Raw genomic sequence first — 18,499 nt, forward strand, 5'->3', positions numbered from 1 at the left:
TAGTTTTTTATGCCTCTTTGTTTGATTTTGGTTTTGCTTTATTCTTATTGTTGACAATCATCCAAGTAGTCCTTTCATGAAACATATTTGTAATGACAGGGTTTCCTGAAATGTTTCAGACTCTGAAGGATCTGGCATGAATATATGCCCCCCAGACTGTCATCAATAGAAATGTTTTGCTAACATCATCGTAGAAGTTTTTTTTCCATTTCCCGTGAACATTTGGGACTTTTGAATTTTACTGCAGCGCAATGACATTTATTATGCCACTTGAAATTTAACTTTTGTAGACAAGAGAAGAAAGGAAAATGGAAGCAATTCTGCAAGCTTTTGCCAGACTTGAAAAAAGAGAGAAAAGGAGGGAACAAGCATTGGAAAGGATCAGCACAGCCAAAACTGAAGTGAAAACTGAATGTAAAGATGCACAGATTGTCAGCGATGCTGAAGTTCTTCAGGTATGTTACTCAGGTTTAGTTTTGTTTTCATGCTTAAGCACTTTCTAACAAAAATGGCACACCTGATTTAGTCATATCTGTAAAGAATTTTTAATGTCTAATGCTGTTCAGGTGCATTTTTTCAAATCCCATGAGAATTTGTTTTAGAGTAAGAAAAAATTATGTGAACTTAGTGTATATCAGAATTCATAAACTTGAGGAAATTAGCTTCTGAAGTAGACTAATGTGTTTAGATTTTAGCTTCTCACTTCTGTAAACATAGAATCAAAAGATCCACTCTACTGTATTTTGAATTAGGAACAAGCAAAGGAAGAAACTGCTAGCAAGCCAACCCCTGCCAAAGTGAATAGGACTAAACAGAGAAAAAGTTTTTCTCGGAGTCGGACTCACATTGGCCAGCAGCGTCGGAGACACAGGACTGTTAGCATGTGTTCGGATATCCAGCCATCTTCTCCTGATCTAGAAGTCACTTCACAACAGAATGATATTGAAAATACTGTACTTGCAATAGAACCAGAAACTGAAACTGCATTAGCAGAACTGATTCCAGAAACTGAAGTCCCAGCACTTACTAAGTGTCCTGCGAAGTACCCTAAAACAAAGAAGGTAGGGCTCTTCCGGAGCTTGGGGACTCTCTCCTAATGACAGTGTGTTAAGATGTTAAACATATTTGTGTTTTTAAGATTCAGTCTCTGTAACATCTCGTTAAGGAACAAAACAGGAGGCCTAGTTTTTACACTTAGCAAAGTTACTAAACTAAGAATGAGAATCACAAAACTGTAAGATCAGTCCATAAAAATGTTTGTACTGTTGTTACAAAGAGTTATAATATTCGGTATATATCAAGACTTCCTTTTAGTATTGCTAATCACCATGTAATGATTTTAAGAATTTATCAAAAAAAATTTTTAAACCTACCATATGTACTAAATTGACACTTTGTAGAAACAACTAGTTTTACATGTCATCTTTTATTCTTTGTATTTCCTCTAATTTTCACAGTATAGACAGATGAGAAGAATTAAATATGAAGAAACTGTTGATTGCCATAAGGAAGGGTAGTTTTAAAGGAGCTTATTCATCTTTGAAAACCTACTCTCAGACCTAATGATGGGAAAGCAATTATGGGAAACTATTCACTGAGATAAACCAACCTGAGCTTTATAGCTCAGAAATAACAGAACATCCTTATGAAGTGCCCCCAACCCCTGGTGGAGTATAGTAGACTGGAGCAGAGGTATCAAGTGGTAATTCCTTAGGCTCTTTGGGGAGGTGTTAGATCATAACTGGATTCTTCTCGTACACTTATATAACAAAATGTTTTGAAATTTATCTTGTCTTTGTTCTTACCGGATCCAGTACAGTTTGGTACTATGAGACCAGAAGTATATTCCGCAAACATCTAGGATGAACCTGGGAGTATACTTTAATGGCGAGTCAGAGGGTTAGAGAGATCTGAGCACAGTTCTGACTGGAAGTCAGTACTCTTCCTTACCGCCCCTTGGATCTTGAACAAGCAAGCCAACACTTGCCTTCACCATGAGCAGTTAAATGTATGTTAATTATGCTGGAATTAAAAAAACCAATCAATGAGCAGTTATTTTTGCCCACTTTGGAAGGACAAAAAATAATTGCAACTTTTCTTTGTAATTTAGATTAGTGAAAAGAAAAATTCATATTTAAAAGAGAAGCTACTTTCTTGACTACAAATGATATAAAACCTGCCTTTTAATTTTTATATGCCTCAGTTATTGTGGCATCACTAGTTTACTTAAATTCCTGGTCTGAGATGTAGACTCTTATTCGATTTTAAACAACATACTGTTTGAATACCAAATTATGTTTTCTCTAATGTAAAGGCTCCATGTAGTGTAAATAGGGGATAGCACTTACTCTGTGCCAGATACTATACCATTTGGAGAGCTTTTATATATGTTATATATGTTATTTAGCTTAACCTTATGTGTAGAGCTAGTTTGTTATGACCCTCCTTTTACAGATAAGGATTGAGATGTAGAAAAGTTATGTAACTTGAAGTCATGGTGTACGTGGCAAAGCCAGGACTCATACTCAGCAGTCTAGCCGCAGACTCTCTGTGCTTCCTGTTGTTTGTCCAGGATACACAGCTGTACGTACATTGGGGGAGAAAGAGAAAATAGATACTAGAACGTTTATGATGATTCTCACTGGAAGACATTATTTTTTAATGTGTGTCTGTGTGTGTGAGAACGCATATACTGCTTTTAGATTTTTATAGAGTAAAAATAAAAATATTTGATAACCAGATAGAAAACATATACCTACACAGCAAACAAAATGTGCTTGTGCTGACAGATGTAATCCTTATTTCCATACCCATTATAATTGAACTTGAAATAATTATATATTAGACAACAAAAAAAGTGAATAGTCATTATACTTTAGGATCAGGTGTATTCAATAGAGCTAATAAAGATAATTATATATACACTGTAGGTTAAAAAAAATCAACAGAATTAATTTAAAAGGGACTGTGTAAATTTTCAAATAGTGATGGTCAATTCTCACACTTTTTTTTCTTCTTAATGTATATTCATCTGGATATTTTGAGAGGCAGCCAGGGTAGAAAAACACTGCATAATATCAGATTATTCTTACAGACTGATAATAGAAGCCGTAATAAACCTAAATTTAGTGTTTGTGTTTATAAAATATACTGAAGTCTCTTAGACCTTACTGTATTTCAAAAGGTACCATGTGTTTTCTTCCTGACAAAGTACTATTGTTTAAAAAATTGTAGGAGCAGAAGTTAACCAAAGAAATGTAGAATGACGTTTTGATTTTTTGGACATCATCTATGAATAATTTACATTACCCAGGATATCATTTTGGATAATATATCAATTTCAAATTTGTTATCAGAATGTTCTATAGAAGAATCTGTGTAATTATATATCAATTGATGCAAATTTTTCTTTTCTCTAGCACTTGGTCAATGAATGGTTAAGTGAGAAGAATGAGAAGACAGGAAAACCTTCAGACAGCCTTTCAGAAAGGCCTCTGCGCATAACTACAGATCCTGAAGTGTTAGCTACCCAGCTCAATTCTTTACCAGGTCTCACTTACAGTCCCCACGTGTACTCTACTCCTAAGCACTATATTAGATTTACGTCACCATTCCTTTCAGAAAAAAGGAGAAGAAAAGAACCTACTGAAAACATTTCTGGCTCATGCAAGAAGGTAAACTTTTCTTTGGATATAAAAACCTAGGATGAGCCAAAGGCCAGTCTCCTTCCTTACTACCATTCCTGGTAGTGAAATGCTTTTAGCCTCAGCTCTACATTTAGAAGCTATATAAACAGCTACAAATTGATTTCTGTTCATTTGTCATGTATTCCAGCGATGGTTGAAGCAAGCCTTAGAAGAGGAAAACTCCGCAATTTTACATAGATTTAACTCACCCTGTCAAGAAAGATCCAGAAGTCCTACAGTCAATGGTGAAAGTAAAAGTCCACTGCTCCTAAATGATAGCTGTTCCCTTCCAGGTAGAATTTCTTTTGAGTGTTTAGTGTGAAGAATGTGGCAGGATATATACAGCTTATACAACAGAGACATTCTAGTTGTTATACACTTTATAAAAGAAACATTTTTTCTGTCCTCTAGCCTTTTGGATGAAGATAAACATGAAAACCTTAATTTGCAGTACCATGTATATTTGGGCTTATGGATCAGTGTTTGGGCTGTTTCTCAGATCTTAACAAAGTCTTAGAAATCAATTTAACATCTGTAGTTGTAAGACTTCTCAGACTCTAGGCCCATAGGCCATCTGGCAAGATGCTTCGTGCTGTAATAGTAAAATTAATTCATGTGCGGGTGGGGAGAGAGTGTTTCATATTAGTAGAATCTTTAGAAACCCTGAAATTGAGTTGGTGAAAGTCATCAACAATTACTGTTGTTGATGTTTTGGTCTTTCCCAGAATATATTACAGATTATAGCAAATGCCAGCAATATAATGTCTATTATTATTGCACCAACAGATTTAACTACACCACTGAAAAAACGAAGGCTTTATCAGTTGCTAGATTCTGCTTACTCTGAAACCTCCACACCTACTCCCTCACCGTATGCTACGCCAACTCACACAGATATCACTCCCACGGACCCATCGTTCGCCACTCCGCCACGGGGAAAATCAGATGACGAAGCTTGCAGAAATGGTTATAAGCCTATATATTCACCAGTTACCCCAGTAACTCCTGGCACACCAGGAAATACCATGCACTTTGAGGTGAGACATTTAAATGGGAAAAGAAAACCTGTGGGGATGGTATATTTAACAGCCCTCCCCCCCTTAACAACTATTGTGCTTTGAGTAAGAAAAGACAGTTTTTAAGAAACCAAAAGGGCAAATTTGGAACATGCATTTATATGAACTTAAACTTTTATATTTACATTTTTATTAAAAGTTTTATCACATAAAACTTTCATGTTGTTGATACTTAGTATCAGACTAAATGGCTATGTGTATCAACTGGACCTTAAACCAAAGTCTGTATAAGTTTTCATTTCTATAAATATCATGGATTTACAGATTTTAACTTTCAATTCTAATTCTTTTATATAGAATATTTCTTCCCCAGAAAGTTCTCCAGAAATTAAGAGACGCACTTATAATCAAGAGGTAAGGAGTTATTCAAAAAGATTAAATAGGTGACCTCTTTCTCTTATCATTATTTTGCTTAAATATTGGGAGATTTTAAAATAAGTAGTCTCAAGATGTTTTTATTTGTGTCATTGTTTTGTTTTGGTTCTACAAACAGGGATATGACCGATCTTCAACCATGTTAACATTGGGGCCTTTTAGAAATTCCAATTTAACGGACCTGGGTCTGCAAGAAATCAAGACTATTGGTTATACCAGCCCTAGGAGTAGGACTGAAGTCAACAGGCAGTGCCCTGGAGAAAAGGAATCTGTGTCAGACCTTCAACTGGGACTCGATGCAATTGAGCAAACTGCCTTACATAAAACCATGGAACCACCTACACACGACAGGACTGATTCTAACAGCCAACTGGAATCTACTCACTCTGGACGGGGCACAATGTATTCTTCCTGGGTAAAGAGTCCTGACAGAACAGGAGTTAACTTCTCAGTAAACTCTAACTTGAGGGACCTGACACCCTCCCATCAGTTGGAGGTTGGAGGAGGCTTCCGAATAAGTGAGTCAAAGTGCCTGATGCAGGATGATACTAGAGGCATATTTATGGAAACACCTGTGTTTTGTACTTCAGAAGATGGGCTTGTTTCTGGTTTCGGACGGACTGTTAATGACAATTTGATCGACGGGAGTTGCACACCCCAGAATCCACCACAAAAGAAAAAGGTTACAAATTTAACGATTTTAGTCCTTTTAATAGTGTCTTTTTCATACTCCTTCTGAGGGTTATTAGCAGTTATACTATGTGTTATGTAAGGCATTCGTACTCCAGTTAAATTTTTTATATGTACATTTTTAAACCTTTTGTAAACGCTCAATTAGAAAATGTTTACAGAGAAGTAGAACGTTCTAGTGTTAAGGAAAATGCTTCTAAGCATGGTTTCAGAGATCGAAACCTCAAGGTGATCTATTTCACTGAAAGAGTAACTTCAAAATAACCACTTCCCGGCCAAATAAACAGAGTTGAATAATATCTGTGTTCTTCTTATCCTTACTTGCCATAGAACAGCCAGCCTTGCATTGGAGAAATGCTTCTTTCTTCATCCATAATACCTATATAGTCTTTAGGCCATGGATAGGAGTATTTTGAGAATGTTCTATAAACAATAATGTAAGTTCCCTGACATTCCACCATCATTTGGTTGGGCAGACATACTGAGAAAATTAGAATGCCTTATTTCATAGGAATGGGATAAACGACGACATTTATTTTATTTGTTAATAGGCTTATTGCTTTGCAAGTCAAAGAATTTTAGTGATGTGTGCTTTTAATTTTTGTAACAGAGTCCAGTTGGCAACTTTGTGGGAAGCAATGTAGTATAGTGGAAAGAGCACGGGCTTTCAAGTAAGACCTAGGTTCGAATCCCGGCTCCAACACTCACCAGCTGTGTGACCGTGAGTGAGTGAGTTACTCAATTTCCTCATCTGTAAAATGGGGATGATAATATACCTATTTCATAGGGTTGTTGTGAGGATTAAATGAGATAATGTATGTAAATCATCTAAATGCAATGCCTGGCATATAATAGGCATTGATAATTGTTAATTATTATTATTATTATTTGTTCAAAAATCAAATTATTTTACATAATTTTCCTAATGTAAATATAGTAATTCTCTTTAGAAAAAAAAATAGATTGACTCTGACCTGTAAAACAAAAATAAAAGATTTGCTTTTCCTTATCTTTCTTGCTCCAAGGTTTCTCTATTAGAATACCGTAAGAGACAGCGTGAAGCCAGGAAAAGTGGCTCTAAGGCAGAGCACTTTCCCCTGGTTAGTGTGTCACCTCACGCAAGTGGCAACTCAAGCAACAGTGGTGACGGGTGTGCCAGCAGGAGCGAGAGTGGGGAGCAGCTAGAAGGCACAGCTAGCCTGCCTTTACCAGCACCAGCTACAGCTTATAGTGCTACTTCGGAAGAAACCAGCAATAACTGTCCTGTTAAGGAAGCTCCTGCCAGTGAGAAGAATGAACCAGAAGTTCAGTGGTAAGCCTGGGTAGTGTAACTTAGAATGAAAGTTGTCTTTGTTCTTTGTCATCCAGGCGGGAGCTTTTACATAGCTGATTTTAAAAGCGGCTAGATCTGGAAAGCACACGCTTTCATTAGTGAACTCTCTCCCCGTCTGCTGCCGTCGCCCTGGGCCAAGGGGCTAGACGGTGCGGTCATAACATGGAGAGATCCTCTCTGTCGAGAGGGTTTCAGGCAGCCCTGTGTTTGCCTGTGTGAAGGCTCCGCTGTGCTTCCTTTTTGACAGTTCTCACATTTTCCCCACAAATATCCTGTCCAGAGAACTGTCCTCTTAGTCTGCAGCCTGTGGTTTCCCTGTATCCCAAACCGGTTACAGAAAGGAAGAACGAGTTATTTTTTTCAGTAGGACCAGCAGAGGCTGGATGTGGGAAGGGTCTTGGCAAAGGGCAGAAGGGCCCATTCACTTGGCCTCTGGGTCCCCTCACCCCCAAGAGCTTCCCGCTGGCCTTACAATCCAGACACAAGGTCAGATCTGGCACCTGCCGTGGTGTCTGGAATGCTGATATACCACCCTTCAGCCCCCACTCCCCGTCACCAAGAAATCGCTTGCGACAAAGGAATGGAGGCTGTGTTCAAAGCTTTACACCTGAGTATTTTCCCAGCAGCGCAACAGCCTTGGTCTGAGAGGACATGTTGGCCATCAAGGACAAAGAATAATCTAGCTGGCAGTAGCTTCCTTGAACTGATGGTATGATTGATTTTATGTTCAAGGACCGCTTCAACCTCAGTGGAGCAAGTGAGAGAAAGGAGTTACCAGCGAGCGCTACTTCTCAGCGATCATCGAAAAGATAAAGACAGTGGTAAGTGAGCTTGTTCCTTTGCTGAGAAGTGGAGCCAGCGGACCCCTCTGCACCCTCGTTCTTGGCAACGCTAACATTCTCTTCGGGTCTGCTTCGTCTCTAGGGGGAGAGTCACCATGTGTCCCATGTTCACCGAGTCATGTTCCGTCTTCACCTTCATCTCATTCAAATCACATTCCCCAGTTGCAACCCAAGGGCCCAGTCCCTCCTTTCAGTGAACTTATGGAAGGTCAGTAAGCAGATGACCTATCGTGGTTATTGTTTTAAAAACCTTTTTAAATCAGGAAGGAGAGCACCTTTCTAAGAAGTGGGTTGGAAGAGAATTTATGCCGCTCTGTAGTGTTAGTACTGGGTGGTGTTGGTCGCGCAATTTTACATTTACTCCAGGTTTCTTCTACTTTACAGATCCCGACACTGAAAATCCAGAACCCATGACTACAAGTGAATGTCCATCCCCAGACACCTCTCAAAATACTTGTAAAAGCCCTTCAAAAATGAGCAAGGTAATACAATTGACCTTTGAATGTGGCCGTTCAGAGAAGTGGACGCTAATGTGCACACGGAGATTTTCCTGCTGTACCAAGGATCAGCTTGCGATTCTTGCGCTGCTTTGGGACCGGCTGGTCTCCTGTGCGCACGGCACCTCGGTATTCCTCCTAGAGGTCCACCCGTCAGCCCCGGAGATTCAGGCTTTTCCTGAACAGTCCGTTTTCTAACACCAAAGGTCAGACGACCAGTTCATTGGAAAGAAATGCTACTGCCATCCCGATTCAAGAAGACGTGGTGGTCTCACGTTGGTGCCAGGATCTGTGGAAACTAAAGATGAGGGATCGAAGATGGATTTTCTTTTTTCCTCAAATGTATCATTATATACATTTCAGTGGTCTTGTACTTGGATTATTCATATTTGAACAAAAGACATTTGAGGTTATAGCAGTTTGGGCGAGCACGTTTAATTTACCCAAACTGGTTGATCGTTAGGTTGGGTGCAGGATACGGAATTGAAACTTGCCAAGTGCTGGAGGTTACCAGAATTCTTTCAGGATAAGGCTCAGAAGCAGGTTTGATCACTTAGGGGAAAAAGGCACACTGAGTGTAAAGACCATTATTTCCGTAACTTGTCTTCAATAAAAATTAATCAAGGGCATTCTGGTTATGCTCAGCACCAGAACTCACTCAGCTACTGAAAAGGCTGCCTGTCTTTGTCTTGAGTGTGTCTCCCCCCTCCCCACCCCCACAGCCCGGTGTCGGGCTTCTCCAACCTGTCTCATCCTCCACCCCTTTCTAAAGGGGATCCTGAAATAACCTTAAATACCACCGGTAACCATCCTCCATGTACAGAACACGTGTCTTATGGGATCCGTTTTCTTTCCACAGCCTGCTTCCCCGGGCCCCGTGCTTCCTGTTCAGCCACAAGGGAAAATACCCACCAAGTCCGATTCGCACTGGGAGGCGAGTGCACCCGCGTCAGAAGCCGAGAGCGGGGTTCACCTGAAAGCAGAAGTCCACCCGAAGCAGCTGCTAAGTAACACCCAAGCGCTGGCCAAGAATCCTCCTCCTCAGCCACTCGTCCGAAGCGCATCCGAGCAACTTTCACAGAAGCTGCCGTCCGCGCCAGTGAAGTTGCACTGTCCTCCGTCCCCTCATGTAGAAAACCCTCCCAAGTCCTCGACACCCCACCCACCTGTGCAGCACGGTTATCTCTCACCAAAGCCCCCCTCCCAGCAGCTGGGATCGCCCTACAGGCCTCATCATTCACAGTCACCTCAAGTGGGAACACCTCAGCGAGAGCCTCAGAGAAATTTCTACCCAGCGGCACAGAACCTTCAAGCCAGTACTCAGCAGGCCCCGTCTGGAGCCCTATTTACACAGACCCCCTCAGGACAATCCTCAGCGACATATAGTCAGTTTACCCCCCCAGGTCTGAGCAGCACGGCACCGCCCCCTCCACCCCCTCCGCCCCCCTCCTCCTCGTCTTACTATCAAAACCAGCAGCCCTCTGCGAACTTTCAGAATTATAATCCGCTTAAAGGTAGTCTTTCCCAACAGACTGTGTTTGCATCGGGACCAAATCAAGCCCTTCCCGGCACCAGCGGCCAGCAGCCCGCCCCAGGCCACCACGTCACTCCAGGGCATTTCTTGGCTTCGCCCAACCCTCCTCTCCACCATCAAAGCGCTGCGGCTGTGGTTCCTCCCCCGCCGCCCCCACCCCCCGCCCCTGGGCCGCACCTTGTGCAGCAGCCGAGCTCCCATCAGCAACACTCTGTAGCTCACGTAGTTGGGCCTGTTCACGCCGTCACCCCTGGGTCTCACATTCATTCTCAAACTGCTGGCCACCATCTGCCCCCGCCCCCACCACCCCCTGGTCCCGCCCCGCATCACCACCCGCCACCTCCCCATCCTTCCACAGGACTCCAGGGTCTACCAGCACAGCACCAGCATGTTGTAAATTCGGCACCCCCCCCACCTCCTCCGCCACCACCCTCCAGTGTTTTGGCTTCTGGGCATCACACCGCCTCTGCTCAAGCCTTACACCATCCACCTCATCAAGGACCTCCACTTTTTCCTTCAAGTGCTCATCCAGCTGTACCACCGTATCCCTCCCAAGCCACACATCACACCACTCTGGGACCGGGACCCCAACACCAGCCTTCTGCAACAGGGCCACATTGTCCATTACCAGTCGCAGGTCCTCATCTCCAACCCCAAGGACCAAACAGTATTCCAACACCTACTGCTTCAGGGTTCTGTCCTCATCCTGGCTCTGTGGCCCTGCCGCATGGGGTTCAAGGACCTCAGCAGGCATCTCCAGTGCCCGGACAGATTCCAATTCACAGAGCACAGGTGCCACCAACATTTCAGAACAATTACCATGGTTCAGGGTGGCATTAAAATGGACTCCAAAAACATTTTTTAAAATGTTCTGTAAGATAAACTGTATATTTCATATGTACCTGTTAAGGTACTTTTTAAAGCTTGTACATGAAACTTTGTATAAAAAAAAAAAAAAAAACACCAGTGCTCTTTCATTGTATTTTTCCCATTTTTGCTTTTTAAAATTCCTTAAAAAATGTGCTGTTAAGCCAGTATTAGGTATCTTTATTTTGTAAGTGAACATTCCAGCTGTTTTTCTGGCAGTAGATTTGATGCTACATGATCTTTAAATTTTATTGTTGCAGTTAAAATTCATTTAGTGAATGTTTTCTATATTATTTTATACATATGCATTTAAGTACACAGCTAAGTAATGGCACTATGCGGATTTTCATTTTTTTTTCCTGTCAGCAGTTCTGTGAGTGCATCTTAGGTATAAAAAAAATATGCAATACAGATTTTTATAGTTTGGTGTGGACATGGCTCATTTTGTTTTATCGGTTATTTGCAAGCAAAATGTAATTTAATGTATAGATGATTTTTAATGTCTCCTGACAAACTGTAAATACTGCATTTCTTTTGCGTATATAATTGCTTACAGCTTTTCTTATTTGATATATAGCTTTGTACATACGGCAAGTCTTTGCAAAACTGTGTGATCTTTGTGGAAGTAGTACAGTATATGGCCTTTAATTTCTTTTTTATTTTAAATATACTGTCACATTGAAGCACTGGTTGGGCATTTTAATTCATGTTAATAAATCACAATTATGTCAGTTTTACCAAATTGTCCTGTACAACTTCTGAGATTGGAGTCTGTTTAAACAAGAGTTTTTAACACAAGTTCCATCTTTTCAGATCTAGTTTGTAAGGAGCCTTCCAGTGTCTTGAGCTCCACCTACCTCAGCTGGACATAGCAGACATCAGGAGGAGTAAGGGGCTGTTCCTACCGGTCATGCTCCTACTGGTCATTTGTGCGGGAGCGAGAAGCCACAGGAGGCCCCCTTGCTGGGGGGGGGCCGCGTACACTTACTTCCAACTGGCCTCACGCGAAACGAACCCCTACTGTTCCAGCCCTGCCTGTGGCTGAGTTCCAGCCCAGAACTCAAGGGTTCGGAAGTCTGGCGTAGTCAGCCTGGCAACCCAAACCCCTCATTTTGTACCCTGTAGCGCACGCAGGACTACAGGGTCTTGCCGATCAATCAAAATTACTTGAAAACCCTAAATTAACGTTTACTATCTAGCTATACTATTAAAAAGAAAGTAGTAGATCTTCGGAGTTCGTTTCGGGCATACAAGACTAAAAGGAACAAAGCAGCATGCTTTGAGTTCTCAAGTGAAATGAAAGTAGCCTCTCAAATGGACACTTCGCTGAAATACCCAATGCTAGCTTTTGTTTTGGGAAAATAAAATCTTTTGTCTTCTACCTTTAGGAGAATTAAGTATAACCGGAAGTAATGACACAAACACATTTTTCCAGTTTTCACCTAGTTGACATAGTTTGGCACAGCATGTACCCTCTGTGCACTGGAGAAAACCGTAAGCAGACTAAGAATGACTGGATAAAATCTGGCAGTAATGAAAAGTCAGGTTTTACAGTAACCTTTAATTTCCATTTCCTTTTGAAAACCAGCTCATGACAGTACACGAAGACCGCTGCGTCCAGGACTCAATTCTAATCAGCTTCAAGTTTTAAGAGAACTTAGGTCAACTTTGCCCTTCTTGACTTTAGCGAACAACGTTCTACTCACAGGTGTTCATTAAGGACACGCTTGTCTAAGAAAACATGGCTTTATCTCGCCCGGCCCCGCGGTTTCACAGAACAGAGGTGGTTAACCATCAGCACAGCGAGCAGCATTGGTCACCTCTTTAAAAAGACTGTCCTTCTAAGGACTTTAAGTTCCTCAGTTATAAATTTGCCTACTATACAAATAACTGATAGAGAAGCTTCTCCATGACCTGCAGGACCTCGCGGGATTCCCGGACTCCTTGATGAAGGGCGCACACACTCTCAAATACGGTCTCTGCCAAAACTTGATTAAAGTTTTAAAAACATTACTGGAAGAAAAAGGGGAATTTAGGAATAATCTCAATTGTGAATACAAATTGGAGTTCTCTACCCAAGGAGAAACTAGTTTATCGTGTTAGTATGATCCGGGTACAGGAAGAAGCAAGTTAGTAAATCAGTTTTCACCTGAAAAATTCATGCTTTCCTGAAGCGTCTAAATTTGCTTTTTTCGGCCTTTGGGCAGTTCTACTCTCCAGGCAGCCAGCTTCTCCTCTGCTGAAATCACGTGTGTGATCCGCTGCTTGTCCTTTGCCGTGAAGACTTGACCCGGACTAATGGGAGGAGAAGCCAGGACGCTCCCTCGGACCAGCGAGCTGGCTGCGGCACTCAGCTCACACGTGTTCTTTATCATCAAGCCACCAAGATTCTGCTAAAAACCACACTATTTCTAATACAAATGTATACTCCTTTCTAATACAAATGTATACTCCTTCTAGAACAATTTTCTTAAGAGCCAGCGAGGCTCTTAAATTTAGAAGGGACAGATCTTTACAAATTCCGAACAATCTAGTTTATTTTCTAACATGAGCCGGAACTGCATTGGATAAATTTCATTCACGTGTGCTATAAACCCTGTATTGATGCTTCAGAGTTAGGGAAGACAAAGACGTACTTGGTGGCTCTTGTAAGGACGGTCCCTGCGGACATGGTGTCTGTCGTAGAACCTACTCCGTAACCTACAGCCTCGTCAGAAACCCTTAGCATGCACGATGCATAGGAAGTGCTTATGTTCTGTCTCACAGCCACATGTGACATCATGCTAACTCCTGAAAGGACTGTGTCTCGTTCCCTCAAGATGAATACTGTTAAGAAGATTTAAAAAAATGTGCAATGCCCAAACACAATGTAACTCCTTTGTTTTTTGATAGAAGGTGAATGAAAAAGAATCACTGCAATTCTAGGTAGTGAATCTGTACGACACAGCAATTCTTCTAAACCCACATTCTGTTCTTAGAAAACAATGAATGATTTCCTTATAATAAGTCTTAATGCATGTTCTACAACTAGTTTCCTGCGACAGGAATGCTGATGCTTTCTTTAGTTTGGGCTACACTACACTAAAAGGAGAGCAAATGTTTGTTGATTCTATCGCTTCAAATACAGGCCAATGACCAAGGCAATGTCTGGAAAAAAAAACCAAAACACTTTAATTTTTAAGACAACTGCAAGCACCTCAAACAATGGATTATTATTACAACACTTGTTATCTTTTCACAATCTAGTTATTGCAAAGGCATATGGATAAATGTTAATGGACAAAGTCAAGAAAAACGAGGCACCTTAATGAATGTGAAAGTTTAAAAAAAACCTGACATTCAATCCACTGACTTCTAAAAGAGGCTAGAGAGACCTCCGTATATTACATTCTAAAATGGTATTGCCTACTATGGTTTGTGTCCTGGATTCTACAAGTTTAAGGAAATGCATAAACAAAAGTGTGTGCAACCTGCAAAGGGAAAATCATTTTCTCAACTTCAATGCATGGGAAGACAACGAAAAAGCTAGTAAAACTATCGTAGCCACACAGAAACGTGATCCCTGCTACCTCGCAGATGTTAGGATCGTGCCTGCTGCTCTAACTTACATACCATACCTGGGTTTTGGACAAACACAAGCAAACTTTTCCAAAAAATATAGATATATATTTTTTTTTCTCATTCCACACACTGCACATGGTTTTGTTGTCCGATTTAATCTATGTAGAGTTTAACTTACAGTGTTTGGAGGAGGCAACACCACATGGTACCGGGCTATCACATTTTTAAAGGGAAATTGCTTTTTCCTTTAAAGTACTTTTAAAAATATGCAAAAATATGAATGGGAGTGCCAAAACTATAATACGTATTTCAGAATGAAAGCGTGTCTTTTCTTGCTTTAAAGTGCCATATAGGGAATGACATAACTCAGAGCCACTTTGTTTAAAATCCAATGTAAAAAGGACTGTTAGGGAATGAAAGGTCTGCACGGCTCCTGGGAGCAGTTCAAGTCCGCTACATGCAACTCAGGCTACAAAGCACTCAAGACTTGGTAGCTTTTCTGAAATTTGAGTCCCCATCCCATATTTAATGGAAATTAACATTTACAGGGTGCATTTACATACACTATAATACAGGAATGATGTCCCTTTGCCAGAAGATAAAATTGTACATTTCCTTGCTATTTCTTGGTTCCAACTTGATAATTTCTTAAGATTGTAAATTATATAGTACTCAGCTAAAATATTTCTTCATAAATAGTTACAAAACCTGCCAAAACACAAGAGGGAAAGTATTTTTCGTTCAAAAAAATTGACATTTGAATGTCACACAACACAAGAAACAATGCTTAGAGACATGTTATTGTTTCCAGAAGAAAGTGGGTCAGTAAACTACTAAGCTGAAGACAAAAGACTACCCTTCCCCAGGATCACAGTGCACAAAAAGCAAAATGTCAAACAACAGTACCTCAAAGCAAAATAAAGGTCTGAGGATGAAGCCAGCTCACTTGTAATCCTGTTAAAGAATGAGAGTCACCGTTTAGGTCCAATGTACTGGAAAACATTTGCTAGCTCAGAATGCTCGATTTGTAGAATCTGCTAAGAATTCAACCAAGGATGCCGAAGGCATTCGCCAGCTGAGGCTCGTTTTTCTGGAACCATTTCTAACATTGGGATCAGGAAATCTGTAAACTGTGCAGCATCTTCATGGGGCCAACCATACTTTTCCACAAGGACATCAAACAGGCTCCAGGGCTTCAGCTTGGTGATATGCCGCAGTTCTCCTACAGGGAAGAAACAGGCACCGTCAGGAGAGCTCGGGTGTGCGCTTCCCGCCGGTGGTGCAGCCAGGTGTTCAAGGAGGCGGACACCTACCTGCCCGACACTAAGCAACGCCAGGAAAGGCTGGCCTTCTCCTCAAGCAGCAACCGCTAGGTCTCTAGGCTGTGTCGCATTTCATGGAAGCTTGGCAAGTGCCAGTAAGGGGGTTCAGATCAAGAGTCCCGGGCTCCTCCAGGTGTCCCCACCCCACGTCTTTTACTTGTAAAGAATGACAAAGGCACGCTCTCTCCACTGTGGGGTCTTCTACAATTTGTAAACATGCTTAGGAGAAGCTCAAGCTGCGTACAGAGCCCTGGCCCGTCCCCTCTGCTGTTACCCACACAGAGAAAGGAGTCTTGCCCTCTGGACAGTGCTGTTTCGGAGAATCTCTCTGATGCTACAGACAGACTTTATCTCACTGTTCGACACGTAGCTGCCCCCTAGACGTGACTACCGAGCCCGACGTGCGGTGCTCAGCGCGAGGGAGGAACGCGAGGGTCCGTCTGTCTGTCTGTCTGTAACGGGCCACAAGCAACCAGCGGCTCCCGCACGGGGCGGCGCAGCTCAGCGCCAACCTGAATCAAACAGCGCTCATTTCTACACGCTCGGGGACAGGTCTAAGAGGTCAGGACGTCAGAGCTTGAGGTTGAACTCTGAAAGCGTGTTGGCTGCAACGTAAAAAGAGTAGGTTACAACCAACCCTGGCTGACCTGATGGTGACGCACAGCGATGTAGATGGTCCGAGGACAAGGCAGCCTTTGTCATAATAGGGGAAAAAGTTGCTTCAGGTCAAACTACTAAAAGGTCAGGTTACCCTTTAGGAGTAAATCCCTTCCTCTTCCACTCAGAAATTTTCCCAGGCCTGTCCGTGCAGAGGCCTGTGGGCACTCGCGGCCTCACGCATGCTCCCCGCGCACCGGCCCAGAGCGCCAGGCCTGCACCCGCCGCACACCCCCCGTACGTCCCATCTCCTCACCCCTTCCCCTTGCTCCGCTAAGCCACGAGTGAAGGTTTTCACGGTATGCACTAAGAGGCGAGCCGTGCTGTGCGTCCAGGGTCGTCTCAGGATGCCTGGGCCGGCTCACCCATTGAGGCATCTCCATTTAGACCACCGACCACCCCCTCTTCCATTAATCACAAAGAGAATCAAAGAACATTACAGGAGACTAAAAACGAGAAAAAATGACCCATAATTTCATGCACAAGGATTTTTTTTTTTTTTTTTTGGGGGGCTCACATGCTCTTTTAATTCTGTTCTTATGAGCTGGTATCTCTATAGTGCTGTACTTATCAAGTACACAGAATTTGGAATTAATAAAACTCTAGGGAATGTTTCTTGTCAGACAGTGTGTAAAATCATCTGAGGACGGAGGCTAGAGCTCAGGGTGGTTACAGAACTGTAGGTCAGGTCTACTTCTATGAGGGAAGTGGACTTGACATCTTAGGGGAGAAAGTGTTCCCCCCTGTGGAAGGAAGATCGTGTCACTGGGAATGAAGTCTGAGCAATCGCTGGAAGTTCATCCCCTTTAATATGGAAATTCCAGCTCTAGGAATCCAGCCTAAGAGAATAAACCCTAGCACCCACCACCCCACACCCCAAACACACACACTGCAAAATCAGAGGTGCTTGTGAAATGCTTGGTGATAGGCAAATGGTGGCTAAACAACCAACCAACCATCGGACACCTACTTGATGAACACTATTTAATATTACCTAATAACATGGAGTGAAATTATATGGCACAATGTCTGGTACCAGAAGAATCGGATCGCAAGAGTAGTTTTCAAAACGCCCTTAAAGATGCAAAGCAGGTGCCCCCAAACACCAGCTTCGTTACTGGTTTTCTAGGGACTGTGGCTCTCAACGGAGCAAGGATAAAGGACACTAGGGAAGTTCACATCACACATCACACGCTAAAACCAAGTTCTCTGGAAAGGGAGACCCCTCCACCACTGACCTTCATCTGTTCTGGCCCAGAGCAAACATGCCGTGGGTTTAAATGGACGCACCTGCCGAGCTGCAGTGTCTGCGGAGACTGAGGAGGAAGCTCTGTCAGGGGGTGCCACTTTTAAACTAAAATTCATCAACAGGCATCAAATTAAGTACAATCTTTTATGAAAAGAGAGCAGCTTTACTGTGCTGGATGCCTTAAAACCTGAATAATAGTGACGAAAACAATACACAGCCGAAAGGCCAAAAAAATCTATTTATTCATACCTCACTAGCTAGAAACCAACACATTTATTTCCAACGTACAGACTAAAATACCTAACTTCCGTTGGCTAGGTAGTCCCACACAACCATGTGCAAAGACGCTGTAACAGGAAAACATGCAACATGCAACACAGTCCTGAGCACCAACTGGTACTGAACACACAATAACACCGCAGGAACAACACCGAATTGCCTCTGAACACAACAGACATGTGGGTCATGTAGATAGCTGGAAGAACTAATGCCAAGAAAAAAGCCAGGAAGTAAACTGGCCCAGGCCCTACGATCACATGTACAAGTTACTGTGTTCAATTCAATACGAAACACAGTCTTCTTTTTTTTTTTTTTTTTTTTTAAATTTTTATTTATTTATGATAGTCACAGAGAGAGAGAGAGAGAGAGGCAGAGACACAGGCAGAGGGAGAAGCAGGCTCCATGCACTGGGAGCCCGATGTGGGATTCGATCCCGGGTCTCCAGGATCGCGCCCTAGGCCGAAGGCAGGCGCCAAACCGCTGCGCCACCTAGGGATCCCGAAACACAGTCTTCTAAACAGTTGATCAGGT

General features: G+C 42.3%; 2 protein-coding genes across 28 annotated transcripts in view; one reads left to right on the forward strand and one right to left on the reverse strand.

Annotated features, from left to right (window-relative positions):
• KMT2E (lysine methyltransferase 2E (inactive)) overlaps positions 1-11,642 on the forward strand; it is a 92,784-nt gene extending 81,142 nt beyond the window's left edge. For 4 of the 5 annotated variants that reach the window (XM_072791494.1, XM_072791492.1, XM_072791493.1 and 1 more), the window contains 12 exons: positions 291-455; positions 753-1,061; positions 3,420-3,674; positions 3,835-3,979; positions 4,473-4,723; positions 5,060-5,116; positions 5,256-5,819; positions 6,853-7,139; positions 7,893-7,981; positions 8,085-8,210; positions 8,387-8,484; positions 9,359-11,642. In XM_072791494.1, the coding sequence (XP_072647595.1) occupies positions 291-455; positions 753-1,061; positions 3,420-3,674; positions 3,835-3,979; positions 4,473-4,723; positions 5,060-5,116; positions 5,256-5,819; positions 6,853-7,139; positions 7,893-7,981; positions 8,085-8,210; positions 8,387-8,484; positions 9,359-10,873 (3,861 nt within the window). In that variant the 3' untranslated portion in view covers positions 10,874-11,642. The remainder of the gene's footprint in view (positions 1-290; positions 456-752; positions 1,062-3,419; positions 3,675-3,834; positions 3,980-4,472; positions 4,724-5,059; positions 5,117-5,255; positions 5,820-6,852; positions 7,140-7,892; positions 7,982-8,084; positions 8,211-8,386; positions 8,485-9,358) is intronic. The other variant, XM_072791495.1, reaches the window with a different exon arrangement.
• Positions 903-18,499, reverse strand: part of SRPK2 (SRSF protein kinase 2) — a 255,065-nt gene continuing 237,468 nt past the window's right edge. For 19 of the 23 annotated variants that reach the window (XM_072791512.1, XM_072791501.1, XM_072791515.1 and 16 more), the window contains one exon: positions 12,442-15,683. In XM_072791512.1, the coding sequence (XP_072647613.1) occupies positions 15,499-15,683 (185 nt within the window). In that variant the 3' untranslated portion in view covers positions 12,442-15,498. Of the gene's footprint in view, positions 8,798-12,441; positions 15,684-18,499 lie in introns of those variants that run through there. The other 4 variants (XR_012014173.1, XR_012014171.1, XR_012014172.1 and 1 more) reach the window with 3 other exon arrangements.

This window comes from Canis lupus, chromosome 21, assembly GCF_048164855.1.
Source record: "Canis lupus baileyi chromosome 21, mCanLup2.hap1, whole genome shotgun sequence".
NCBI classification, from domain to species: domain Eukaryota; kingdom Metazoa; phylum Chordata; class Mammalia; order Carnivora; family Canidae; genus Canis; species Canis lupus.